A 23482-nucleotide genomic window follows, 5' to 3' on the forward strand; every position below is an offset into this window, starting at 1 on the left:
TGTGGGAGAGACAGGGGCCACAGTTTAAAAATAAGGGATCTCCCATTTAAGATAGAGATGAGGAGAAATTTTTTCTGAGGGTCGTGAGTCTGTGGAACTCCCTTCCCCAGGGAGCGGTGGAGACAGGGTCATTGAATATTTTTAAGGCCGAGTTCGATAGATTCCTGATTAACAAGGGAGTCAAAGTTATAGTAGGTCGACAGGAAAGCAGGGTTGAGGTCACAATCAGATCAGCCCATATCTTATCAAATGGCAGAGCAGGCTCGAGGGGCCGAATGGCCTACTCCTGCTCTTAATTTTTTTGTTCGTATTTTGCTTTGCTTTCAAGTTCATCTTAGCAGCATGCCTGCTCTATGATTTCAGGCAAGTTAGTGTTAGGAGATGGAAATAGACTATCACATACTGTCTAGGCTACAGGTGGTTAGAAACACATTCAAAATGGCTGCCTTGGTAGGGTAGCAATAATTATTTTTTGCTTCTAATTAAAGCGAATTTTTACAAAACTTCACATGACAAACATTTGATCACAATACTAGCAATTCTAATTTATGCATACAGCTTATTAAAATGTAGTGATTAAATTGTAGCACTAATCATCAGCTTATGTTCTACCAGAAGGGATCATTTTAAAACCAAAGCTTCACCACCAAAAGCTTCCCCATCCCACGATTAGTCATGGACATATTGAATAAGTTAAATTCCATTTTTATTTCATGAGAATCCGGGATTTTTACTGGTATTTTAGAAATTACATTCCATTGTTCGATTCACAGTGTATGAATACTGCCAATATGAATACCCAATTGGCTGTGCCCATGTTTCTTTTCTCCAACCAACCCAGAGCACCACAACATTGGGCTGCGGAGGTTATCCATGCTGCTTTAACAAATCAGAATGAACAAATCCAAAGGACATTAATACTAAGTACAGTAAGAAGTACTAGTCGACTCTTCTGAGACAAAAATAAATGTAGTCACCTAAGCCAACAAGATTAGTCAGTCTAGCCCAAGAAAAACAATTTCTTTGCTAATTAGGGCTTCCATGGCAGTATTTAGCTTTCCAATTAAATCCCTTTAACTTTACATAGGAATGCCATGAGCACAATTAAAAGAGTTCACACACCAGTTTTGTCAGAGAAAAACTATTATATCCTACACTCTCCTTGAATGAAGATATAATATAGCATATAAAACAGTATAAAACTATACAGCAAGATGTAATTCGTTCATCAATACTTTTCGTAACCCATTGTCGTAAGCATTCATATATACTATCTAGCATACTCGTCATACGTGAAAAATATGGAAAATTCAATGTTAGAAGGGACAGTAAGATCAGATGTGAACCACCCTCACAATATCAGCAGTTCCAACTGGTTTCAAACTTCCATTGTTTAAATTAAAATAATGAAGGACACTTAACTGCAGCTAGAATTAAATTCAAAAATTTAGAGAATATAGGAACATTTGTCTTCCTTCACTTAGGTCAGTCATGCATTATTTCCCAGCCAAAAAAACTGGCTCCCAATGCTTTGCTCACTTTTCTGCTGGAAGATGCTTAAATACAACTCTGGGTGATTTGCTCTAATTTTCTTCCCCATGGCGAGTCATGGCCATTATCCAGTACAAAAATAGCAAGAAATCTGTGTGCAAGTAGTTACAGAAGAGACCACAAACTTCCACTCTGCAGCATGTCATGGTGGTATGTTAACATGGTGCCATTTCACAGCCATTTTTTCCTTCATACTTCATAAATTAATTTTCACTCAAGGTGAAGACTGTCGGGGAAAATGATGTTACTCATTTCAGGCACTCACTCCAAGGTTAGATACAGAGCAAGGCTCCCACTATGCTGGCGCAAAAATATGGCTCAGCCCCAAGCTAAAAAGAGCACTCCCTGCTGTTGCGAGAAACTTGTTCCATTTTTTGCACATGCGCCATCATGTGGTCTCTGAGTGAAATCACAAATTTAGGGTCAGTTTTTTGCTGTGGAATTAAAAGGCAGCAGAAAATGAAGAGATGGTCCAAACTCATTTCATTAAGAATCATCAGATCCAGAGAGGACTTTTATCCCATCAGCCAGGGCTGAATTTGAACCTAGTTTGCAGAGGTAAAAGGCCAGTGTCTATCCCACGACACCACCTAGTTCTTATGTATCCCTACTTTTAATAGCCTTCTGGAACTCAAAAATACACAAGAATGTTTCAACACGATGATGCTGCCACCTTAGATTTTTTTTAAAAACTGCAGACAACCCAAATTTTTAAATATTGATGCAGCCTTAAGTGTGATCACAAAATGGAATTTGATAAACTGGATTAGGAATTGGTTCCAATGCCACAGCCAAAAAATCATAGCTAACTGGCGTGGTGCAGCCTGGAGGCACGTTACTAGCGATGTCCCCCAGGGATCAGTCATAGGCCCGCTACTGTTTGCTTTCTTTATTAATGGTCTGGATAGCGGGGTTGGGAGTGTGGTCAGTAAGTTTGCAGATGACACCAAAATCTGTGCAAGGGTTAAGGCAGTAGAGAAGTGCAATCAAAAGCAAAAAGATTTAGATGTGCTAATGGAGTGGGCCACACAATGGCAAATGTCATTTAACTTGGATAAATGTAGTGTTGTGCATGTTGGTTGGGCCAACACAGAATGCACATCATTTGCTGGGAACACTACTGAAAGAGGTTGAAAGAGAAAAAAATATTTTTAAATTCAGTACTTTTTTTCCCTTGCTTGATGATTACATCAGAAATAGTTGCAAATTGCTAGAATTATTCAGCATGCAACCTTGTGATCAAAAATGGTATGCCAATATGATGTCAAAGTTTTACGTTTTTAAATATTGTATATGTTTTTTTTAAATATGCACCACTCAAAGCATGAATATAATGTAAACATCATACCTATCTTGGCTCCAGCTTACTGTTGGGTCATCCATTTTGTTAACGAGAACTATCAGATGCTTTACTCCCGCTGTTTTTGCTAACATAGCATGTTCTCGTGTTTGGCCTCCTTTCTCAAAGCCCGTTTCAAATTCACCTTTTCTGGCTGAGATAACCTAAATGAGCAATATGGGAGAAAGGGGGAGATTTTTTTTTCTGAGAGGTAAGAATGGCATTACAAAAACAAACTATTGCTTTGGATACATCATCCTTGAGAAAGGGAGAGTGAAATTACCAGACGAGCGAGATTCCAACTCAGGTCTTGCACTGAGATTCAATATCCTGAATATAACCTGCATCTACAGTTACCTTTTATTCTTTTCAAATAAATTAACTATTCCTTCTCATGAACTGTAACTTCCATTGGGCTACAAAACTGTGATTGAAAAATAGATATAATACATCATATATTTGATAACAAAAAACTAAGAATACTTGCTACCGTCGTGTGATCATTTAAATTTTTGCATTATTTCCCCAATTCCAAAAGATACATTGCAATACCACGCATAACAGAAAACATGAGTATTTGGATTTAAGTGGAAAACCACCATTCTATCTTTTCTAGTTTACTCCACTATGAAATTAGTTCTTGAATCCATCACCTTAGTCCCCAAGAAACCAGCTAAAGACTTCATTTCTTACCAAGACAGCAAGATCAGCTTGAGATGCGCCACCAATCATATTCGGTACAAAGCTTTTGTGACCTGGAGCATCTAAAATGGTGAAGTGCTTTTTCTGTGTCTCAAAATATGCACGACCCACTTCTACTGTTTTACCCTTATCTCTCTCCTCCTGATTTGTGTCCAAGGCCCAGGAAAGGTACCTAAAAATAATTAGATTTTTGTACTATATTGTGTAAATAAAAAACAACCATGCCATTTCATATTAATTTGTTGGATGAATAAAATCGTAAGCAATTTTTAAAAATTCTTTACACAACATTAAATAGGGCCACTGAAATGCAATAGGGGTCACATGAACTCTGCATATAGCAAGTTCCCAAACAGCTAATCAAAGCAGGGGGTGGGGAAATGATTCAAACCACTTATGTATCTCAGTTGTTGGCTGTACAAATTACATTTCTGAAATTCAAGCTCCCTGACCTGCTGAACGATACTCCTGCAGAGCAACAACTCTCAGCCTCATCCAAATCATCCCTTGCCAATTTTTCCCAACAGAGCATTGACTCCTTGTTGAGGTATGATCCCACAGGTGCCAGCAGGCCTCTGCCACCTCAGCCAAGTGACCATAGTCATGTGTGAGCCTCAACAAAGTGATGGCAGCCAATTTGACAGAAGGAAGGTGGACATCAGGCATGCTTGATCACATCACCTGCACACTTCCAGCAGGGATCACAGGTACAGAATCCTAACCCAATTTCGCTCTTCCCTAGGCTGGGGCGCTTAAGCCAATTGTATTGATATCTGGTAACTTAAAGACTGGTGACCATCTCATTTTTATGGTCCTCAATGGATAAATGCACCGGGTAGTCAGGGAAACCCAAGTAATTTTTCAAAAAAAGCATGAGATAATATAAAAATGGATCCTAAAATAAAGCTTTAATTTAGGAATCCTGATGCTGGTTGAAACTTCAGTACCTAACATACAAATATTACAGTTAAATCTTACCATGTTTCTCTGTTTTTTTCCTTGGCCTCTCTCTCATACTTCTCCAGTGTTCGTTTGTCAACCATGCCTGTGAGGTACCTTTAAGAAATGGCCAGTAAAAGATGAACACATTTCTACTCATGTTTTGTTTAATACTTAGTTTTATTCATGTTAAACATTCTGATTCAATTTCCTTTTTTGTGTAAATCATATTAAAGCCTGGGCTAAATAAATGACTCGAACTATTTCAGGAAATTTGACAAAACACACAATGTTATACTTTCCTAAGCTCTTTCAAAGTCCTTTGTCTAAAATTGAAGTTTTTTTCTACACAATACCATTCTTGTACAAACAGTGGAATCTTTTTTCAAGAGATGAGGATCAGTTTCATTCCATATGGCTATCACTCAAAGAAACAAGTTTTCTTTAAAACATTGAGCTGGGAAACTTTTCCCCATGCTGCTGATTTAATTGAGGCACTACTTTTTCCTCAGACAGCCAAAGACACAGATCTCATTCATTTTAAGGAGTTGAAAGAATTTTTCAAGTGTTTCTGCTGCAGGTTTGACCAAAATATTATTGCATTTCTAGTCTGAATTAAGACTATCCAGGCTCAGAACCGTAAACTTATAGTTCATGACAAAACGTACCCATTTTAGAACTTATTTCAATATGAAATTAAACCAAACATTTCAAGGTTACAAAAAAATGTTTGTGTCTCACCACATCAAAACATCTCAAAGCAAATTAACAAACTACTTCTGGAATACAGCAACCATTAGCCAGACTAAATAGACGGTCATTCTATGGGGTGTTAAACAGCAATAAAATGATGAGCAGATAAATTTTTCTTTTAAGTAGTATCAGTTGAAAGGGGAATGCTGTTCAGGACACTAGGAGAATGCTGTGCTCTTTTTTGGCTATTACGGGATCTTTAAAGTTCATCTGAATAAGTAGGCAGGATCTCGCTTCACGTCTCAAATGAATAGTTAGAGTCTTAGCCCAGATTACAAACTCAAATCCCGGTGTGGGGCTCAAACCTACATACTACTGACTCAGATGCAACAGGGTTATGACCTGAGTGAAGCGCTCTCATTTACACACAGAAATTACTACAAAGAATGGCTCAGTATTAAATTTTGTTTGGTAACAGATCAACAAATTGAGAATTTTGATTACAAAGGAGTTTTTCCTCACTCCAACTCCACATCAGTCAACAAAATACAGTTCAGTACAGAAGTATTAACTTACATTATCTGTCCACCAATAGTGGATTTTCCAGCATCTAAACAAAAAAGAAAGCAGTTATTGCACGAAAGCAATGTGAACAGGTTTTATTTTTTGTAAATTGGCAAAACTAGAGTGGAAGATTTCCGTTAACAAAATTTTATTGCTGTTCTAACAATGAATTTCTAGCGGTAGCATTTACTAGAATCAAATGTGACATTTTAAATGGGATTGGCAGTTCATAAAATCTGAGTTTTAAATAAGGCACACAACCATAATGTCATTTTATCTATTAACCTACCTACATGGCCAATGAATACAACATTTACATGTTCCTTCTTTGGAGCACCTGGTTCTACCACAGCAACTTTTGGCATAGGCACCTCCTCCTCCTCTTCCATTTCTACTGGAGCTGGCAACGGTGGCCCTCCATCGCCAGCAGGACCACCTCCTGGCTCTGCTTCACTTGGCTCTGCTTTCTGCTCCCATGATTCTTCAGGTCCTGCTTCTGTATCGCCATTTTCTACTGGGGCTGTAAAATTTATACAGTCGCTCAGTTTAGTGACATTAATTAAAATTTAGCTGATGCTCATACAATAAACAGTTATCAGCATAATACTAAGCCAAGTCAAAGAGCGTTTTACTACATAAAACCTACTTCCTAAATCTAAAATCCAGCATTCAATTACAAGGTTTTGTTTGGTAAACCCATATTGAAAATGTGTATTTAGTCAATTTTGTCCAAATCAATTACACCATACTTCAGAAACAAGATCAACCAAAGAGGATATATAATACTCAATTACTCCAAATAAACATCAGCTTAATTCTGAAACTCGAATTTATAAACTGTACTTCAACTGTATGTATGTGTACAAGATATAATACATATTATATGAAAAAAACAAGCTGCTTCATTGATTAAGTATCTTAAATCCACAATATTGGAACATGAGTGGGCCATTTAGCCCCTCGAGCCTCTTCTGCCATTCAATGAGATCATGGCTGACGTGACCTAACTCCATATACCTGCCTTAGCTCCATGTCCCTTAATACCTTTGGTTAATAATTTTAAACCTGAGATTGACAGATTTTTTAACAATTGAGCTAGCATCAACTGCTGTTTGTGGAAGAGTTCCAAACTTCTACCATCCTTTGCATGTAGAAATGTTTCCTAATTTCACTCCTGGCTCTAATTTTTAGGCCCTGCCCCCTAGTCATAGATTCCCCAACCAGCAGAAATAGTCTCTCTCTATCTACCCCATCAGTTCCCCTTAATATCTTGAAAACTTCAATCAAATCACCCAGTAATCTTCTAAATTCCAGGGAATACAACCCTAGTTTGTGTAATCTCTCCTCGTAATTTAACCCTCAAAGTCCAAATATCATTCTAGTAAATCTACGCTGCACTCCCTTCAAGCCCAATATACCCTTCCTAAGGTGCGGTGCCCAGAACTGAACACAATACTCCAGGTGTGGTCTAAACAGGGCTTTGTATAGCTGTAGCATAACTTCTACCTCCTTCTATTCTGGTCCTCTAGATAAAAAGGCCAGCATTCCATTAGCCTTTTTGATTATTTTCTGTACCTGTCCATGACATTTTAATGATCTATGTACATGGACCCCCAAGTCTCTTTCAGCCTCCACTGTCTCAAGCTTTTCACCATTTAGAAAGTAATCTGAACTATCCTTTTTAGATCCAAAGTGGATGACCTCACACTTGCCTACATTGAAATCCATGTATCTCAAGTTAAAAATATAGGCAAATTGTCACAATTAACTGACAGTATGATTTGACAACATGCACATAAACAATTAACTATGTTTAAGGCTCGAATCCTACTAAAAGTTTCTTACCAGCAGGTTCTGAGACTTCCATGCTGGGATCTGCAGCATCCGGTCCTGAAAGAGAGAAACTGAGAATTATTTGTTTGGAACAGCAACTAGAATCTTGCCAAATTCATTGAACTGTCTCGCAACTCGACGTGCCATAATACAAGAGTTCACTGCATTTCATCGGGAAAGAAAATACATCTTAAGATTTTACATGGAGAACAGGAGCAGGGTGGGACCTTGATAAGACACACCCATCATTAGAAGGAAGCAGTACAAACACCTGAAGTCATAAAAGGGTGAACAGAAACCTTGGTTTTGTATCTAGAAGCATATTAAACTAAAGCGAAGAGGTAATGATGAAATTGTGCAAAATCTTAGTTAGGCTGTAGTTGGAGAACTGTGCGCAGTTTTGGAGAACCCACTGCAGGAAGGAAGTAAAAGCAATGCAAAAAAGGTACAGGGTAGATTGACTGAATGTTACCAAAAACAAGGACTTAAGATGAGAGGCTTCAGAACTTCAGGCTTTTATTACTAGAGTGAAGGAGGTTAAGGGGTGACCAGAGAGATGTCATGAAGATTATCAAGGGTTATAATAAAGCAAATAGGGATGGAATGTTTCAGCTGGTTGGTGCGATTGTAACAAGAGGGCACAAATTTACAATGATAAAAATTACAGGGAAAATTGGAAGAAGTTGTGAAGAATGCAAAATTCTTTGCAATGTACCATTTGTTGAAGTACAGTCCATAAATTCTCTTAAAAATAGATTATTAAAAGGATGATGGGGAGTGAGCAGGAGAATGGAATTTTGAAAAATTTCTTTGCACAGATTTGTTGGAGCAATGGATTGCTTTGCCACAGAGACGAGATGAGGGTGAAACAATTACATCTTTTAAGGGAAAAGTAGATAAATATTTGAATTGTAAGATACAGGGATATGGGAAGGCCAGGATGCTGGGTTCATTTTCAGATTGCTCCAAAACACCAGCACAGACATCATGGGTGGAATAGCCTCCTTTTGTGCTGTAAAGATCATAAAACACCATTTAAATATCAAACTTTGCAGATCCAATGAGACTACTGCATAGCCCACCTCAAGTGACTTTCTGAATATTAGTGTGCGTAACAATACTTAGAATTATGCATATTATTATTACCCATCAGAGATGACCCCATTCATCATGAGTATTTTGCTGCAGTGGAGATCAACGACATCTGTTTGAGGTCTCAGAAGTTGAATTAATTAATTTGATAATTTTCACAGTAGCAAGATAAAATATAACCCCATTCTGCTTTTACAGTGCTAGAGAATTCATGTCATTAACTAATGGAAAATTCAACTACAGTAAAACACCATATACAGCTAGAGGATCCATGGGAGCATTAGCTGCTCTTAAGTTGCAGGTAGCAAGCAATTTTTTGAGCAAATCCAGGGCACAATTAAGTAACCAGTATCGAAGCTTCTAAAAATACATTAAAGCTCAGTTAGAAAGGGTATGGAGTGCTTTACAGAGAGGGTTGATGAGGGCAATGCAGTTGATGTGTATATGGACTTTCAAAAGGCATTTGATAAAGTGCTACGTAACGGGCTTGTCAGCAAAATTGAAGCCCATGGAATAAAAGGGGCAGTGGCAGCATGGATACGAAACTGGCTAAGTGACAGGAAAGAGTAGTGGTGAGCAGTTGTTTTTCGGATTGGAGGAAGGTATACAGTGGTGTTCCCCATGGGTCGTTACTGGGACCACTGCTTTTTTTGATATATATTAATGACTTGGACTTGGGTGTACAGGGCACAATTTCAAGATTTGCAGATGACACAAAACTTGGAACTGTAGTAAACAGTGAGGAAGGTAGTAACAGACTTCAAGAGGACAAAGACGGGCTGGTGGAATGGGTGGACACCTGGCAGATTAAATTTAATGCAGAGAAGTGTGAAGTGATTCATTTTGGTAGGATGAATGAGGAGAGGAAATATAAGCTAAATGGTACAATTCTAAAGGGGGTGCAGGAACATAGAGACCTGGGGGGGTATATGCGCACGAATCTTTGAAGATGGCAGGACAGGTTGAGAAAGCCGTTAAAAAAGCATACGGGATCCTGGGCTTTATAAATAGAGGCAGAAAGCTCAAGAGCAAAGAAGTTACGTTGAATCTTTATAAAACACTGGTTTGGCCACAACTGGAGTATTGTGTCCAATTCAGGGCACCGACCTTTGGGAAGGATATGAAGGCCTTAGAGAGGGTGCAGAAAAGATTTACTATAATGGTTCCAAGGATGTGGGACTTCAGTTACGTGGACAGATTGCAGAAGATGGGGTTGTTCTCCTTGGAGCAGAGAAGGTTGAGGGGAGATTTGAGAGAAGTGTTCAAAATCATGACTGGTTTAGATAAAGTAAATAAAGAGAAACTGTTCCCACTGGCAGAAGGGTCAAGAACCAGAGGACACAGATTTAAGGTGATTGGCAAAAGAACCAAAGGCTATGCGAGGAAAAACTTTTTTTTTTATATGCAGCAAGTAGTTATGATCTGGAATGTGCTTACTAAAAGGGTGGTGGATGCAGAGTGAATCGTGGCTTTCAAAAAAGAATTGGATAAATATTGAGAAAAAAATTTCCAGGGCGACAGGGAAAGAGCAGGAGAATGGGACTAACTGGATTGCTCTTACAAAGCGATGGCCAAATGGCCTCCTCCTGTGCTGTAACGATTCTATGATTCATTAAGTGAACCATATCAAACAGATTCAATTTTGGTCTCTGTCAAGTTAATTTATTTCTGCCATGGTGGCAGTAGGGGCGCTACTGCCACCATGGAACTAAGGAAGGGTAAATCAGCCATGGCTCCCACACCAGATTCCTTGCTGGAAAGTTCAGAGATAGACATCTGGATTCGGTTTGGGAGTGATGGTCCCCTACCCAGTTGAAAAGTCTACCAACACTCAGTGCCTTAGTTCCCACATGATCAATGGCAACTTGGGCAAATACATAAGGGAAACTGACATAAGTGGAATTGTACCTGAGCCTTCAGGAGAGGTGCAGTGGAAAAGCAACAAGGACTGGACACTTCACCCATTCAAACTTTTATTAAACTGGTGGTGAATGTTTTTATAAGTTGAATTCTCAAACTTTAACATTTGCATGAATATTTTGAAGCCACCATACATCTTGATCATTTCTCCCAGCATCAATCGCTGTTGCAGACAGTCTATTCCATATATCCACAACACCAAAGGGGGAGGTGGATTTGCTCCAAACTTGTCTTAGGTTTATTAATTTTACTGAGTGTAAAAATTACTAAAAGCATACAATATGTGGTGAAACAAAATTTGATGAACATAAACAAAGCAGTTTCCCTTCTTAAAAAGCTATTTCTCCAACAAAATTTGATAATCTATATCAATATTATAGTCAAAGTTTTGTGGCTGCATGCACTTCCTATCAACTTTTCCTGTTATAAATTCCTATGACCACATTATAATGCAAACTGTCTATATAAACTGGTCATACTATAACCACACTTCCTCCGGAGGCACTGCAGTGTCACCACTGGCAGGAGAGTGTAATTGCAGTGTGATAAGTTTACAACAGCAGTTTTTCCCATTATAAATGTGGACCTAGGAATTTATAGCATAAAAAAGGACAGAATGTATGACTTGAAAATAAGGACTGCATTGTGCCTGCACCCGTGTCAATTATTCCTTAGCCTCTAACCACACTTCACCTAAAGATTATACTTGGTTTTGACTCCCTGTGCACACCACAGAAAATTGACGAAATATTTTATGACTGATTATTTAGTTTCCCTGCTTGCTATTGCTGGACAGTGAGGGTGCAATTCATTGGGCATTGGTATGGTCAATGAAGTGGAGTGGAGAAAAGCAGACAGCACTTGGGGGGCGGAAGAGCGGAAGATACAAAGTCATTCTGTTGCCTTTAAGATGCTCTCATTCTCTCTTTTCCACAATGGTTTTAGAGGCTGAAAGCCCTGTTGGGTCTTCGTGCTCAAAGTTGGAATTCTCTATGTACCAAAGCAAATTATTAAATAAACACAATGACATAAGTTGTACAGTTTACCACTTCAAATTCATTAATCTTAATCCTTCATTTCTTATTTACAGCTGGTGCTTTCATAGAATCATCAAAATTTACGGCACAGGAGGCAGCCATTTGGCCCATCATGTCTGTGCCAGCTGAAAAGGAGCCATTCAACCTAATCCCACTTTCCAGCTCTTGGTCCGTAGGTTACGGCACTTCAAGTGCATATCCAAGTATTTTTTAAATGCGATGAGGGTTTCTGCCTGTACCACCCTTTCAGGATGTGAGTTCCAGACCCCGACCATTCTCTTGGTGAAAAAGTTTCTCCTCAGCTCCCCTCTACTCCTACCAATTACTTTAAATCTATACTCCCTGGTTATTGACCTCTCTGCTAAGGGAAATAGGTCCTTCCTATCCACTATCTAGGCCCCTCATAATTTTATACACCTCAATTAAATCTCCCCTCAGCCTCCTCTGTTTCAAAGAAAACAACCCCAGCCTATCCAATCTTTCCTCATAGCTAAAATTCTCCAGTCCTAGCAATGTCCTCATAAATCTCCTCTTTGAAATTAGGAAAATAATAAAACTTACTTGACTTCAGTTTTTGTTCACTACTTCCCATCCAAAAATCTCAAGTGCCAGACAAGGGATTCAAACCCTATTCCTGGGTTTTATTTTCTGATTTCTTCCCTTTAGATCTTTTCCATTTCAATTTCTCATGGTCTACTTGTATGCTTTTTCCTCATTCTTCATGATTTTGTTTTGAGAGATTAAAAAAAATCTTAGAAAATTATATCAGTTAAGTTCTAAAGTCAGCCCATAGTACATTGAAAACTATTTGCTGACAAGTACTAAAATCACCCATCACAATTTGGGGAGACAACAGCAATACAATATTTGGTTTTCCTGCTGTCCTAACACTTTCTACGAGTGAGGCAGAAATTAGTTTCTTCAGGGAAACTGCACGCATTATTTCTCTAGCAGGAAAAAAGGTAGGAACATGGCAGCAAAATCAACAGAAATATCCAAGTCTTGTGACTTTGCCATTAGTTTGACAAAACAGCCCAGGGAACACAACTTCTGAATTGCTTGGCCAACATATGCCAAGTGTTGAATATGATGTGGAGATGCCGGTGATGGACTGGGGTTGACAATTGTAAACAATTTTACAACACCAAGTTATAGTCCAACAATTTTATTTGAAAATCACAAGCTTTCGGAGGCTTCCTCCTTCCTCAGGTGAATGTCTCAGGGGAAGAAGAGAGAATCTGGTGAAAACAACAAGTCTGAAGATGAAAGAAATAGGATATGAGAATAAAGGTCAGACCAAGGTAAGGAACAAGGGTAATGTACAGTCAGGGAACAAATACAGTTACAGAACACAAGTAGAAATTAACTTAAAAATCAAGTGAGCGAAACGATTAAAAACAAATTATGTGCACAGCATCTAAACCAAAACTGGAGAACTGGAGACATTAATTCATAGCAAGGAGCCAATTTAGTAGGGATAACTGAAACATGGCTACATAAAGAACAGGACTGGCAGTTATATATTGCAGGCTGTAATGTATTTAGAAAGGATAGGGAAGGAAGGGGGGGTGGAGTAGCTGTACTAGAGAAGACATAACGGCAATAGAAAAAAGGGATAGAAGTGATATTAAGAATCCATATGGATTGAGACAAAGGATAAGAAGGGATCGATCACATTAATAGGCATATTCTACAGACCACTTAATAGTGGAAAGGAAATGGAGGAAGAAATAGGAGAGCAAATCTATGAAATAAGTAGAAAACATTGAATAATCATGGGAGATTTCAACTACCCCCAAATAAACTGGCAAGAGGTAGGGAAAGCAGAATGGAGTTTTTAAAAGAACAGTGTACACATTACTCCTTTCTTACCCAGTATGAGAGAAGCCCAACAAAAGCAGAAGCACTGCTGGATCTAGTAATGGGAAATGAACCAGAGCAGATAAGAGAAGTAAATGTAGGGGAACATCTAGGCAATAGCGATCATAACATAATAGGATTTAAAACAATGATTGGTCTTTGTCTTTCTCAAAGTAACAGATTGGAAAAAGCTAATTTTGAGGGGATGAGAATGGAACTAGGGAAGGTAAACTGGATAAAATTGCTGGGAGATAGAACAGCAGTGGGAAATATTTAAAACAGTGATCAAGAGTGTTCAGGAGAAATATATTCCTCTAAAAACAAACTAGCCAATAATGAAACATCATGGATGAATAGAGATGTGTAAAATTGAAATTAAGAAAAAGCATACTCTAAGTATGTAGACAATAAAAGGAGAGGATGACAAAAGGGAATACAAAGAGGTTAGGAAAGATGTCAAAAAAAAATTAGGAATGCAAAGAGGAACTACCAAATTAAATTATTAAGGAATATACAAAGCATAAGTAATCTACAGACACAAACAAGAAAAATTAGGATAGGGATGGGGCCACTAAGGGATGCACAAGATTAACAGGTAGTGAGAGCAAAATGGTAGAAATATTGAAGAGTTACTTTGCCTCAGTATTTACCAGGGAGACTAACAAAGTGGGTATGACATTAGAAGAAATCAAAAAAGGTATAAAGACATTTAAGATAGAAAGGGGGGAGATAACTGATAAACTAATTAAACTTAGAGAGGATAAACCCCTGGTCTGGATAGATTGCATCCTTGCATATTGAAGTTAGGGATGCGATAATAGAGGCACTGTTACCTATATATAAAAATTCATTAGAAAAGGGAATAGTACCAGAAGACTGGTGGACAGCTACTGTTATTCCTATATTTAAAAAAAAATACAGCAAGTCCAGGGGACTACAGACCAGTTAGCTTAATGTCGGAGATAGGAAAGATAATGGAATCTTTACTCAAAGATGTAATAGAGAAACATCTAGAAAACAAAAATATAATGAAGAGTAGTCAGCATGGATTTCAGAAGGGAAAGTCATATTTGACCAACCTTACTGAATTCTCTGAAGAAATAACAGGACGAGTAGACATGGGTAATGCAATAGATGTAACATTTGGATTTTCAAGACACCTTCGATAAAGGTACTGCATTGTAGACTCATGGCTAAGGTCAGAGCATGTGAAATCAGGGGACAGGTAGCTGGCAAAAGGTGGGAAGCAGTGTTCCATAGGGATCAGTGCTGGGGCCACTGTTGTTCACAATTTACATGAACGATTTGAACTTAAGTACAATTTCAAAATTTGGGAGGGACATGAAATTGTGGGGGGGGGGCGGTGGGGGGAGTGTAGTTCATACAAAGGAAGAATGCATTTAAATGCAAGACGACATTAATAAACTTGCAGAATGGGCGTGTAATTGGCAAATGAATTCCAATATTGGTAAGTGTGAGGTGGTGCACTTTGGTCGGAAGAATAAGGAGGCAGGTGATGACGGTGGTGTATACTGAGTTTAGCGGCATGGGCTATGATCAAGCAAACTGCTCTGTCCTGGATGGTGTTAAGCTTCTCGAGCGTTGTTGCGAATGCACCCACCCACGCGAGTGGTAAGTATTCAATTACATTCCTGACTCAACAGAGCGGAGAGGCTTTGAGAGGTCAGGTGGTGAGCCACTGGTCAGACACTGCCTTGCTCATGTAGCCATGGCAATCATGTGGCTGGTCCTGTTCAGCTTCTAGTCAATGGTGACCCCCAAGATGTTGATGGTGGTGGCTTTTAAGATCAAGCAGAGTTGGTTGGGCTTTCTTTTGTTGGAGATGGGTGTTACCCACCGCTTAAGTGACGCAAACATTACCTGCTGCTTAAGTGGCATGAATGATACCCGCCGCTCGTCATTGCAGGCCTGGATCTTAGCCAGGTCCTGCTCTAGGACAGCATGGAACCAAACCCCAGCATCAGCAGGGGCCTTCAGAAGACGAAGAAAAAATAAGGAAATATTATTTTGGCTGATGTCCAGCACTCATTGAAGACTAGATGTGTAGCTACCTAGAACAGGCCAAGTCTACCACAACCAGAACAGAATCAAGTCAGCACCCAGATGAAACTACAAGCTGGAAACAAAGGTTTGTTGAAAAGTTTCCACCAGACAGGGGTCAGATCATTTTACACACAGCTGTCTTTTAGTAGCACAATAGTACATTGTGTGTCACACAGTATAATGCACCTGTCTTTATACAACAGCATGTCCTTCAATTTACAGTAAGCAAAACAAAAGGAAAAATTAGGTGTTAGATCATGTGAAACGTGTTGGAACAAAATCTGAGGTATGTGTCCTTTTAAGAGGACTTGAATAATTTTTATGTGCAATTTTAATGATTTTTCTATGCAGTATAATTTTTTGGGGGTCTACTATGCAACACAACTTATTTCTCGTACTACATTCCTCATATTAGTGACCAAACTCGACTGCAACCAAATTAATTTCAAAAAATAATTTGAATGATTGATTACCTTCTTGTTACTTGTTTTATTGATGGTCACATTGTTGATTTATAGTTTTCAAACATCTTTCATAGCCTTTGACTGGTAGTTTAATTACTACTTTTCCTACTTTTGATTGCTAGGTTCCCTATCTGTTGTGATTTGTTACTGTCCTATGAAGATGAAACAAGTGCTTTGAAAGTACACAAGTATAATGTATTGTATGTTGCATGCCATTATTCTGTTGCTAAAATGCAGTTGTATATAATTTGTGTCCCTTTAGGACATAAGATGCAATTGGTGTGTCTTCTTGAAGTTTATTTGAGGCTAATTTGCTCTTAGTCAGATCCTCAGGTCAATTCAAGGTCAGAAGGAGTTTTCTTAAAAATGTATGATTCCTGAAATCAATTAGATGCTAATTTCTGTTGCTGAGGACATCTCTCCATATCTCAAATGACTTTTAAAAAAAAATGAACACTTTTTTCAAAAAGATATTTAAAACGGGCGTCTGAAGTGTGACAGATATAAGCAAATTTACAAGAAGTGCCTCGGAGTTTAAAAACATTAAATCATTTCTATAATAGTTTCTTTTGTAGCTGATGAGCCAATTTTACATCCATCAGGACATAAGCTACAGGAACAATGTTTCTGCATTAGTAAACAATGATGTGCAAATGGCAGCAACACAAAAGGCAACAACTCTCCCATCCTATTGCTGCAAAAATGAAATAACAGACGACTCAGTTACTATATATGACAGTCATGAAACCTGGCTTTTTATTAAGCCATAGTTTTAAGCAAGCACTACATAATCAATAATTTACTCAAAAACCTGTGCAAGCCACACAGTATTCTCTTTGGTTACATTTTGTTTTCTAAAACCAAGATTTTACCAAGGAGAGGCCAATAAAGCATTCATTCAGAAGGAAAGAAATTGGAGCTGAGGCAGTCAAGAAGAAACTGCGATTCAGACTCTTAAAGCTCAGAGTAGCCATCAAGCTGCAGTTATACATATAATAAAACCATTTGTACATAATATTCATTAAACAGGTTGAAGCTCTGGTCCCAGCAACAGTGATTAAAATGACTTTGTTTGATATTCTAATTCTCCAAAACGTAGCTTCCCAAACTGCTGGAACCCTTTCAAGCTGTGTTCTGAATGGTTAGGCTTTTTGGGGGGGTGGGGGGTGGCGGTGAATGTGACAGGAAAAAGATGAATGAAGAGCCAGATAGAGTCAGGAGATGGTCTCCACACATGATCGCAATGGGCAAATTGATAACAAAAGCCAGTAAGTCCACGAGCTCCAAATTTCTCAGTAGATAAAGAGGTCACAAGGACTGTTACATCCTCTCCCCAAATCTTGAGATTCATAAAAATGTAAATGTTATTGAGAACTTCCGCTGCTGGGAGAATAGCAGGCCACTGAGGACTACTGTACTGCATTCTCAAATCCAGTCAAAATTCCAGCATCCCGTTCTTCTGTAAAGTAATCATAAGGTTCATCTCCTATTAGTCCCTTTCTGAAAACTGGACTAATTGCCTTCAAGTAGAAGGTCCACATGTTTGGATTCTGCCTCCATCACATTACTCCATGAGGTACGAAGAGGACAGAGGGTAATTAATGCATGACATTTACATAATGGAAACTGCATATAAATCTGGACATAGGAATTTATAATGGAAACAGTTGATAGTAAGTGCATGAAGATGAAAAATTATGTATTTAATTTTTAATCTCTTACCAGTTTTAAAGTTGAGAACACACAGCAAGATAGGAGTTACATATCAGGGGGCAAATTTCTTAGAGGCCTTTTAGTGGTGGATTGAGGACAGGATGGAACATTAAGGATGTGCCTCTGCCCCCTTCACAAATTCTAGGGTCATGGGGCATTTGCATACTGTTAGAGTACCTGGGCCACTTACAGGCTTTTTGCCACCCCCACCCCACCACCCTTTATCCCTATTTATTTTGTTTTTCAAATTAACTGAAGAAAAGCTAGAGAGTAAATTTCAAATGTTTTACTCGGGTGAGATTTGTATCAAACATTTTACCAGAGAGCATGCATGCAAATGAAAATTACATGATACACTGCACTGATGACACATCCCATGTAACTTTTGTTGGCATCCAATGATAGCCAAACACTTTATAAATTTTAGAAAGCATGTTAATTGAAGATAGAGGGACACAGACAGGCAGTATTTCTTTGTCTTAATTTGAGAGGTTTTTTTAATATGAAGAGTTGAATTGTGAAAGGAAACAAAGCTTATTTTTTAAAATCTGGATCTTGAGTAGTTCTGAAGAGAAGCAGGAAAGCAGGCGATCCTGAGAGAACCCGCAATACAGACACTGATTGTAATTGACTTGTTTTCTGGAACCAAAGCATCAAATTTATGTTTGCTGTAATCTCAAGAAAATGACAAACCAATGCTGCAAGGCCAAGATGTCCCATCCTCAGTGCCTACAGGCATATTCTGTCTCCCTTCCCATACTGCTAACAGAAACCAGGAATTCTTCAGTGTGCCAAACACCATATTCCAACCCCCATTGTGCCAAACCTCGAGGTTCACCCTCCACAGTGATGCCAGACAGAAGGAGCCCCTCTTCTTATGTTGCCAAACCTCAGCAGCACCAGCACACTGCTGCCAATTCCAGGACCATTCAGCCCAGTCTGTCAAAGCCCATTCCCAATGCAGCCAAACCCAGGATTCTATTTAGTGTTCAATTCCAGGATCATCCTCAGTCCAGATAAGCCCTACTCCCCCGACCTAGTACAACTAAATACCAGATATCTGACTTCAATTGGTTCATCTCGCATACCATCCTATTGTGTATTCTCACCTTCAAAACTAGCAAGGGATAAAAATTAAATACATTTTTATATATCTCAGAATAATGGACAGTGTCTTGGAATTCAATCCCTAAAGCACTAGTAAAATTACCAGGAACCTATTCAATAAAAATGAAATGTGACTTACTCAATCGCTAAATTAGTGGCCTTGATGTTAACCCCTACATGGTATAAAAACTCAACTATTCTGAATCAGCGAGTCCTCTGACTCACTGTGAGCAGCACCCTCGGAGATGCGTTTTTCTTTCTCCAAAAAACACAAATGGTCACCTATATAAGTGGACACATCAGGACTAGAATATGTAGTTAATATTGTACATCTTAATGCTAAGGTGTCCACTCCCTTGGTGGTGCTTTGTATATAAAATGTTCCCTAAAACCAAACCTCCCCATATTGTAAACTGGACCCAGAGCACCCAAACTAGATTCCTCGTCACTAATCTCAGAAAGGCTGCCAGTATTGAGCAGCCACACCATTAACACCCGGGGTGCCAATGACACACACACAATTGCACCGTGTACCATCAGTACACCATACTTGACCATATCCATTATATCCTAGGACTCTAAATATAGCATTACATTTTTGGATGGACCTCAGTCACATAGCAACAGATGATCCACTTGGACGCAGAATTTGTGGAAGTCAGTCCAATCCAAGATGATTATGTATTCTTCAAGTTTGAATCTAGCGAAGTATGAACCCCCTAATTTGACTATGAACAGATATTAGTTGCATAACGACTACAACTAGTAAAGCTGTCCTAGAAGACCCTTGGGAGATATGCAATGTATAGGAGCCAGGCAACATTTTTGGAAACCTACAATTTGATTTCCTCTTCAAAGAATGGGCAACCTTCCAGCTTTCCTCTGCCAAATAAATCTGGCTTCATTGGCTGTTTATACATCGCTGTTACTTCAATTTGTGCACTCTTTCCAATTCTTCAGATCAGACCAATAGTCAGGATTGATAAGTTACAATTTAATGATTGGGAGAAAAGAGGACAAGGGGTTATCCAATTAATCTAGAGATTCTCAAAGTGATTACTATTTTGCAAATTGGTCTCCTTGTATGGACAAGATGCAAATAATATCTGTCCTGTAATCAGTTTTACTAATCTAGAAATTACATATGCTGCTAGTAGTTAGGCAAGGATAAACCAAATTTTAATACTGTACTTCAGTGTGAATTTCAGAGTTGAAAGATTAAAAATTGAAATCTTGTGACTCATACCACCAAACCATTGCACCATTTTCGTAGAGCACACAAGTTTCACAAAAGCATATGATTAAGCATGTACAAGTCCAGACTTTTGAAAACTATTCATGAATTCCAACTTCCTTCCACCTAAAAATTAAGTTCTGCAAAGAGTGGAGATTGCCAAAACTGTCAATGTGTTAACAGGAATTAAGAAGCGTGAAAGTAAACAGGCTGATCATGAAAAGGAATCGCAGCTAGGATGAATAAGTGTTATGGTTGACTAAAAAATTAGAGCATTTATTATTGCACAAGGTCCAATTTGGTTTCAAGCATATTGATTGGAGGAGTTTGTTCAATATTTTAGTAGAGGACAAGTATAACAACTTTAAAGACACAATGCTGATCATGCAGGATAAACCAAGAACTAGTGAAGTCAGATTGAACAAGCATGACCCTAAATGGATTAATAAACATATCAAAAAAATGAAGGATGAAAAAAAATGCATTCTAAAAAATTTGCAAGTAAGGGGATGGGGTCCACTGGGATGAGTATGCAGGAACATGTTAAAAGGATCAACAGGGAAGCAGAGAGAGAACCTGGAAAGAGCATAGTTGTAGGCACAAAACAGAAAGAAATTCCTTCGGTACTTCGACAGTAAGAGGACAGTTAAAGGACAATCATGAGGCACTGGCAGTCACTGGACGTTGGAGCTACCAGCAGATTGGAAACAGGTGAATGCATTATATTCAAAATGCATGACAAATCAGACATCGGCTACTAAAGACCCATGTAAAATAACAGAATTAATTAAATCAGAAGTAAACTTGGATTACCTGCACTATAATAATCTGGTAAACAGCAGTCAACATGGATTTAGAAGGGGAAGACTCTGCCTGAACAAGACCCTTGACTTATTTGAGAAAGTGACATCCCAAGCATGTTGCACCCAGACTTCCAAAAGATACAATGAAATTTCACACAAAAGGCTATACCCAAAGCTGTGGGGATTTAGAGTAAATCTTGGGTAGTGGATAAGGAGCTGAAAGGGAAAAAACAAAGTGTACTGGTAAGAGGAGTCATGCAACAGTGAAGGAAAGTACCAGCTGAAGTGCCCCAAAGATCAGTGTTAGGATCACGACCGTTTCTAATTTACATCAATGACTTGGATACAGAAACTCAATGCCAACTGGACAAGTTTACCGGCAATACCAATCTGGAGGGCAGTGGAACTGCAGATGGCAGCACAGAAATTACACAATTAGACAAAATTATGGCAGATGAAATTTACTGAAATGTGAAGTACTGCACGTAAGGAAAAACAGGTGACACACATACTCCAAATGGTATTGAAATAGCCATGGATGAAGCGGAGAGGCGCCTAGGAGTCTAAGTAGACTTAATGTTAAACATGTCCAACCAAAGTAGAGCAGCAAACAAAGCTAGCCACCCCACACCCCCAGCTTTGCCCAATTCCATAAAAGAAACCTCCTTGCCACTCCATTTATGTCAGTCCTGCTCCCGCAAACTCCCGACTCTGTCCCACTTATGTCTGCTAAATGCGCATGGACCTCCCAGCAACCTATTGCGAAAAACACCACGGGAGATGTACTAGTAACTTTTGAAAATTTACTGCATGAAAGTAATATATACCCCCCCAACCCTCAAAAATTGAGAATTTATCTATAAACATGCTGGTTTTGACCATGTACAACAAATTTACCTACCGACCATAGAGTAACATCTGAACCATCACAAAAAATTCCCTCATTACAAGCACAGTGCTACAGCAGCAGTTTTTGAAGCAGGCTGGCCTAAAGCCAAATCCATCACAAAATGATCTGAAGAGGAACACCCTTCTAAGAATTCAAGATCAAGAATACCTACCCCCCCCCCCCCCCAACCCCACTACAGGGATGGGTAAAAAGGGAAAGTAGATACACTCTGTAGTACCCTTGGAGTATGTCTGCTTAACATTGATCAAGCACAAGCAATTCTTTTTGCTCAGTCCCTAACAGTCTCCACTGAACCAGATGCACTTCACTAAAATTCAGAGGCTGACACTGGCAGAATGCTGATGCTGAACGCAGCTTATAAGCACTTCCTCAAACTGATGCCATTCTTACACATGAACAGAGGTTTGGAATGAAGTCACCTTTCTGTCCTGAGCCAAAAGCCTCTATAGAAGCCTGCATGCAAAAGGAAGCAAATTTCTGGAGCTCTCAATGAGTAGCCTTTGGTCAGGTGAAAGTTTTTTCTCCAGACATACATGCAACAATTCTGCAAAAAAAAACACACTAAAGTACTAGCTGTGAATTTGCATAACAATTCCTCATGTTTAGTTTGTTATCCCAACGAAATCATTTGGGGTGTGCTCACCAAACCACTTCCCAAAATTTACACCTTTTAGCTTTCAATTACACGGCATACTTGACATAATCCCAGGGGGTAATGGTCATTTTAGGTGAAAAGTACCACACGTTTCACTGCTGATAGCAACAGAAGACACGGGCACACCACACCATATGCAGAATATGCCAATTCGAAGTATTTACTCAGATAGAAATCAGTACTTTGCAGCAAAAAAAAACAAATGTAACCTCCAACTGTGTAGTGACAATTTCTTGCAATTCTTAATACTCAAGAGTGGGAAATAAAGCAATTGCTTCAACATCTTAGTAACATATCCTCAACCTTAAAGGTGTCAGCTTGACTTATTTAAATTGTAAACAATTTTACAACACCAAGTTATAGTCCAGCAATTTTATTTTAAATTCACAAGCTTTCGGAGGCTTCCTCCTTCGTCAGGTGAACGATGTGAAAATGAATTAGTTAAATTGAGCACCGTCTGTCATTTCAAGTGCACTTAAGAGATGCTGTGGCATTATTCAAATCAGAGCAGAGTTCTCCCAGTGCCCTGGCCAACGTTCATCTCTAAATCAACACCACTGAAATAAATTACCTGGTCATATATTCATTTAATGTTGGTTGGACCATATGCGCAGATTAAATATTATATTTGCTTACATAGCAGTGATTACATCTCAATACTTTGCTGTGCAATACTTTGAGAAGCCCCGAGGACACAAGAGGTGCTATATAAATGCACATTCTTTCCAACCAATTACTGCAATCAGACTTGCTCCCTCACCCCTTCCAAATCTTGCCATTCCTTTATTTTACTCATAACTCAACAAAACCTATACTACATAACACCTTTAGCTGGAACAGCAGTGCTAGTTGGAGATTTCCCTGGAAATTAAACCCCAGGGCAGTTTTTCATCTCGTGTTGAAACTCATCTTTATTGTAAGACACAACTGACACAGACATAACAATCACGACAGATTTCAATGGTAGGTTGTTCCAAGACCCAAGCCTGCAATCAGATGTAT

At 38.8% G+C, this 23482-nt stretch overlaps 1 protein-coding gene across 1 annotated transcript in view; it reads right to left on the reverse strand.

The window, feature by feature from the left end:
- The window catches only part of LOC137340647 (eukaryotic peptide chain release factor GTP-binding subunit ERF3A), a 49796-nt gene that overhangs the window by 14774 nt on the left and 11540 nt on the right, over positions 1-23482 (reverse strand). Inside the window, exons 2-7 of the mRNA XM_068003252.1 lie at positions 7634-7678; positions 6078-6308; positions 5801-5834; positions 4571-4648; positions 3584-3764; positions 2900-3054 (exon numbers count right to left, since the gene is read on the reverse strand). Coding sequence (XP_067859353.1) covers positions 2900-3054; positions 3584-3764; positions 4571-4648; positions 5801-5834; positions 6078-6308; positions 7634-7678 — 724 coding nt within the window. The remainder of the gene's footprint in view (positions 1-2899; positions 3055-3583; positions 3765-4570; positions 4649-5800; positions 5835-6077; positions 6309-7633; positions 7679-23482) is intronic.

This window comes from Heptranchias perlo, chromosome 22 (assembly GCF_035084215.1).
Source record: "Heptranchias perlo isolate sHepPer1 chromosome 22, sHepPer1.hap1, whole genome shotgun sequence".
NCBI lineage: Eukaryota > Metazoa > Chordata > Chondrichthyes > Hexanchiformes > Hexanchidae > Heptranchias > Heptranchias perlo.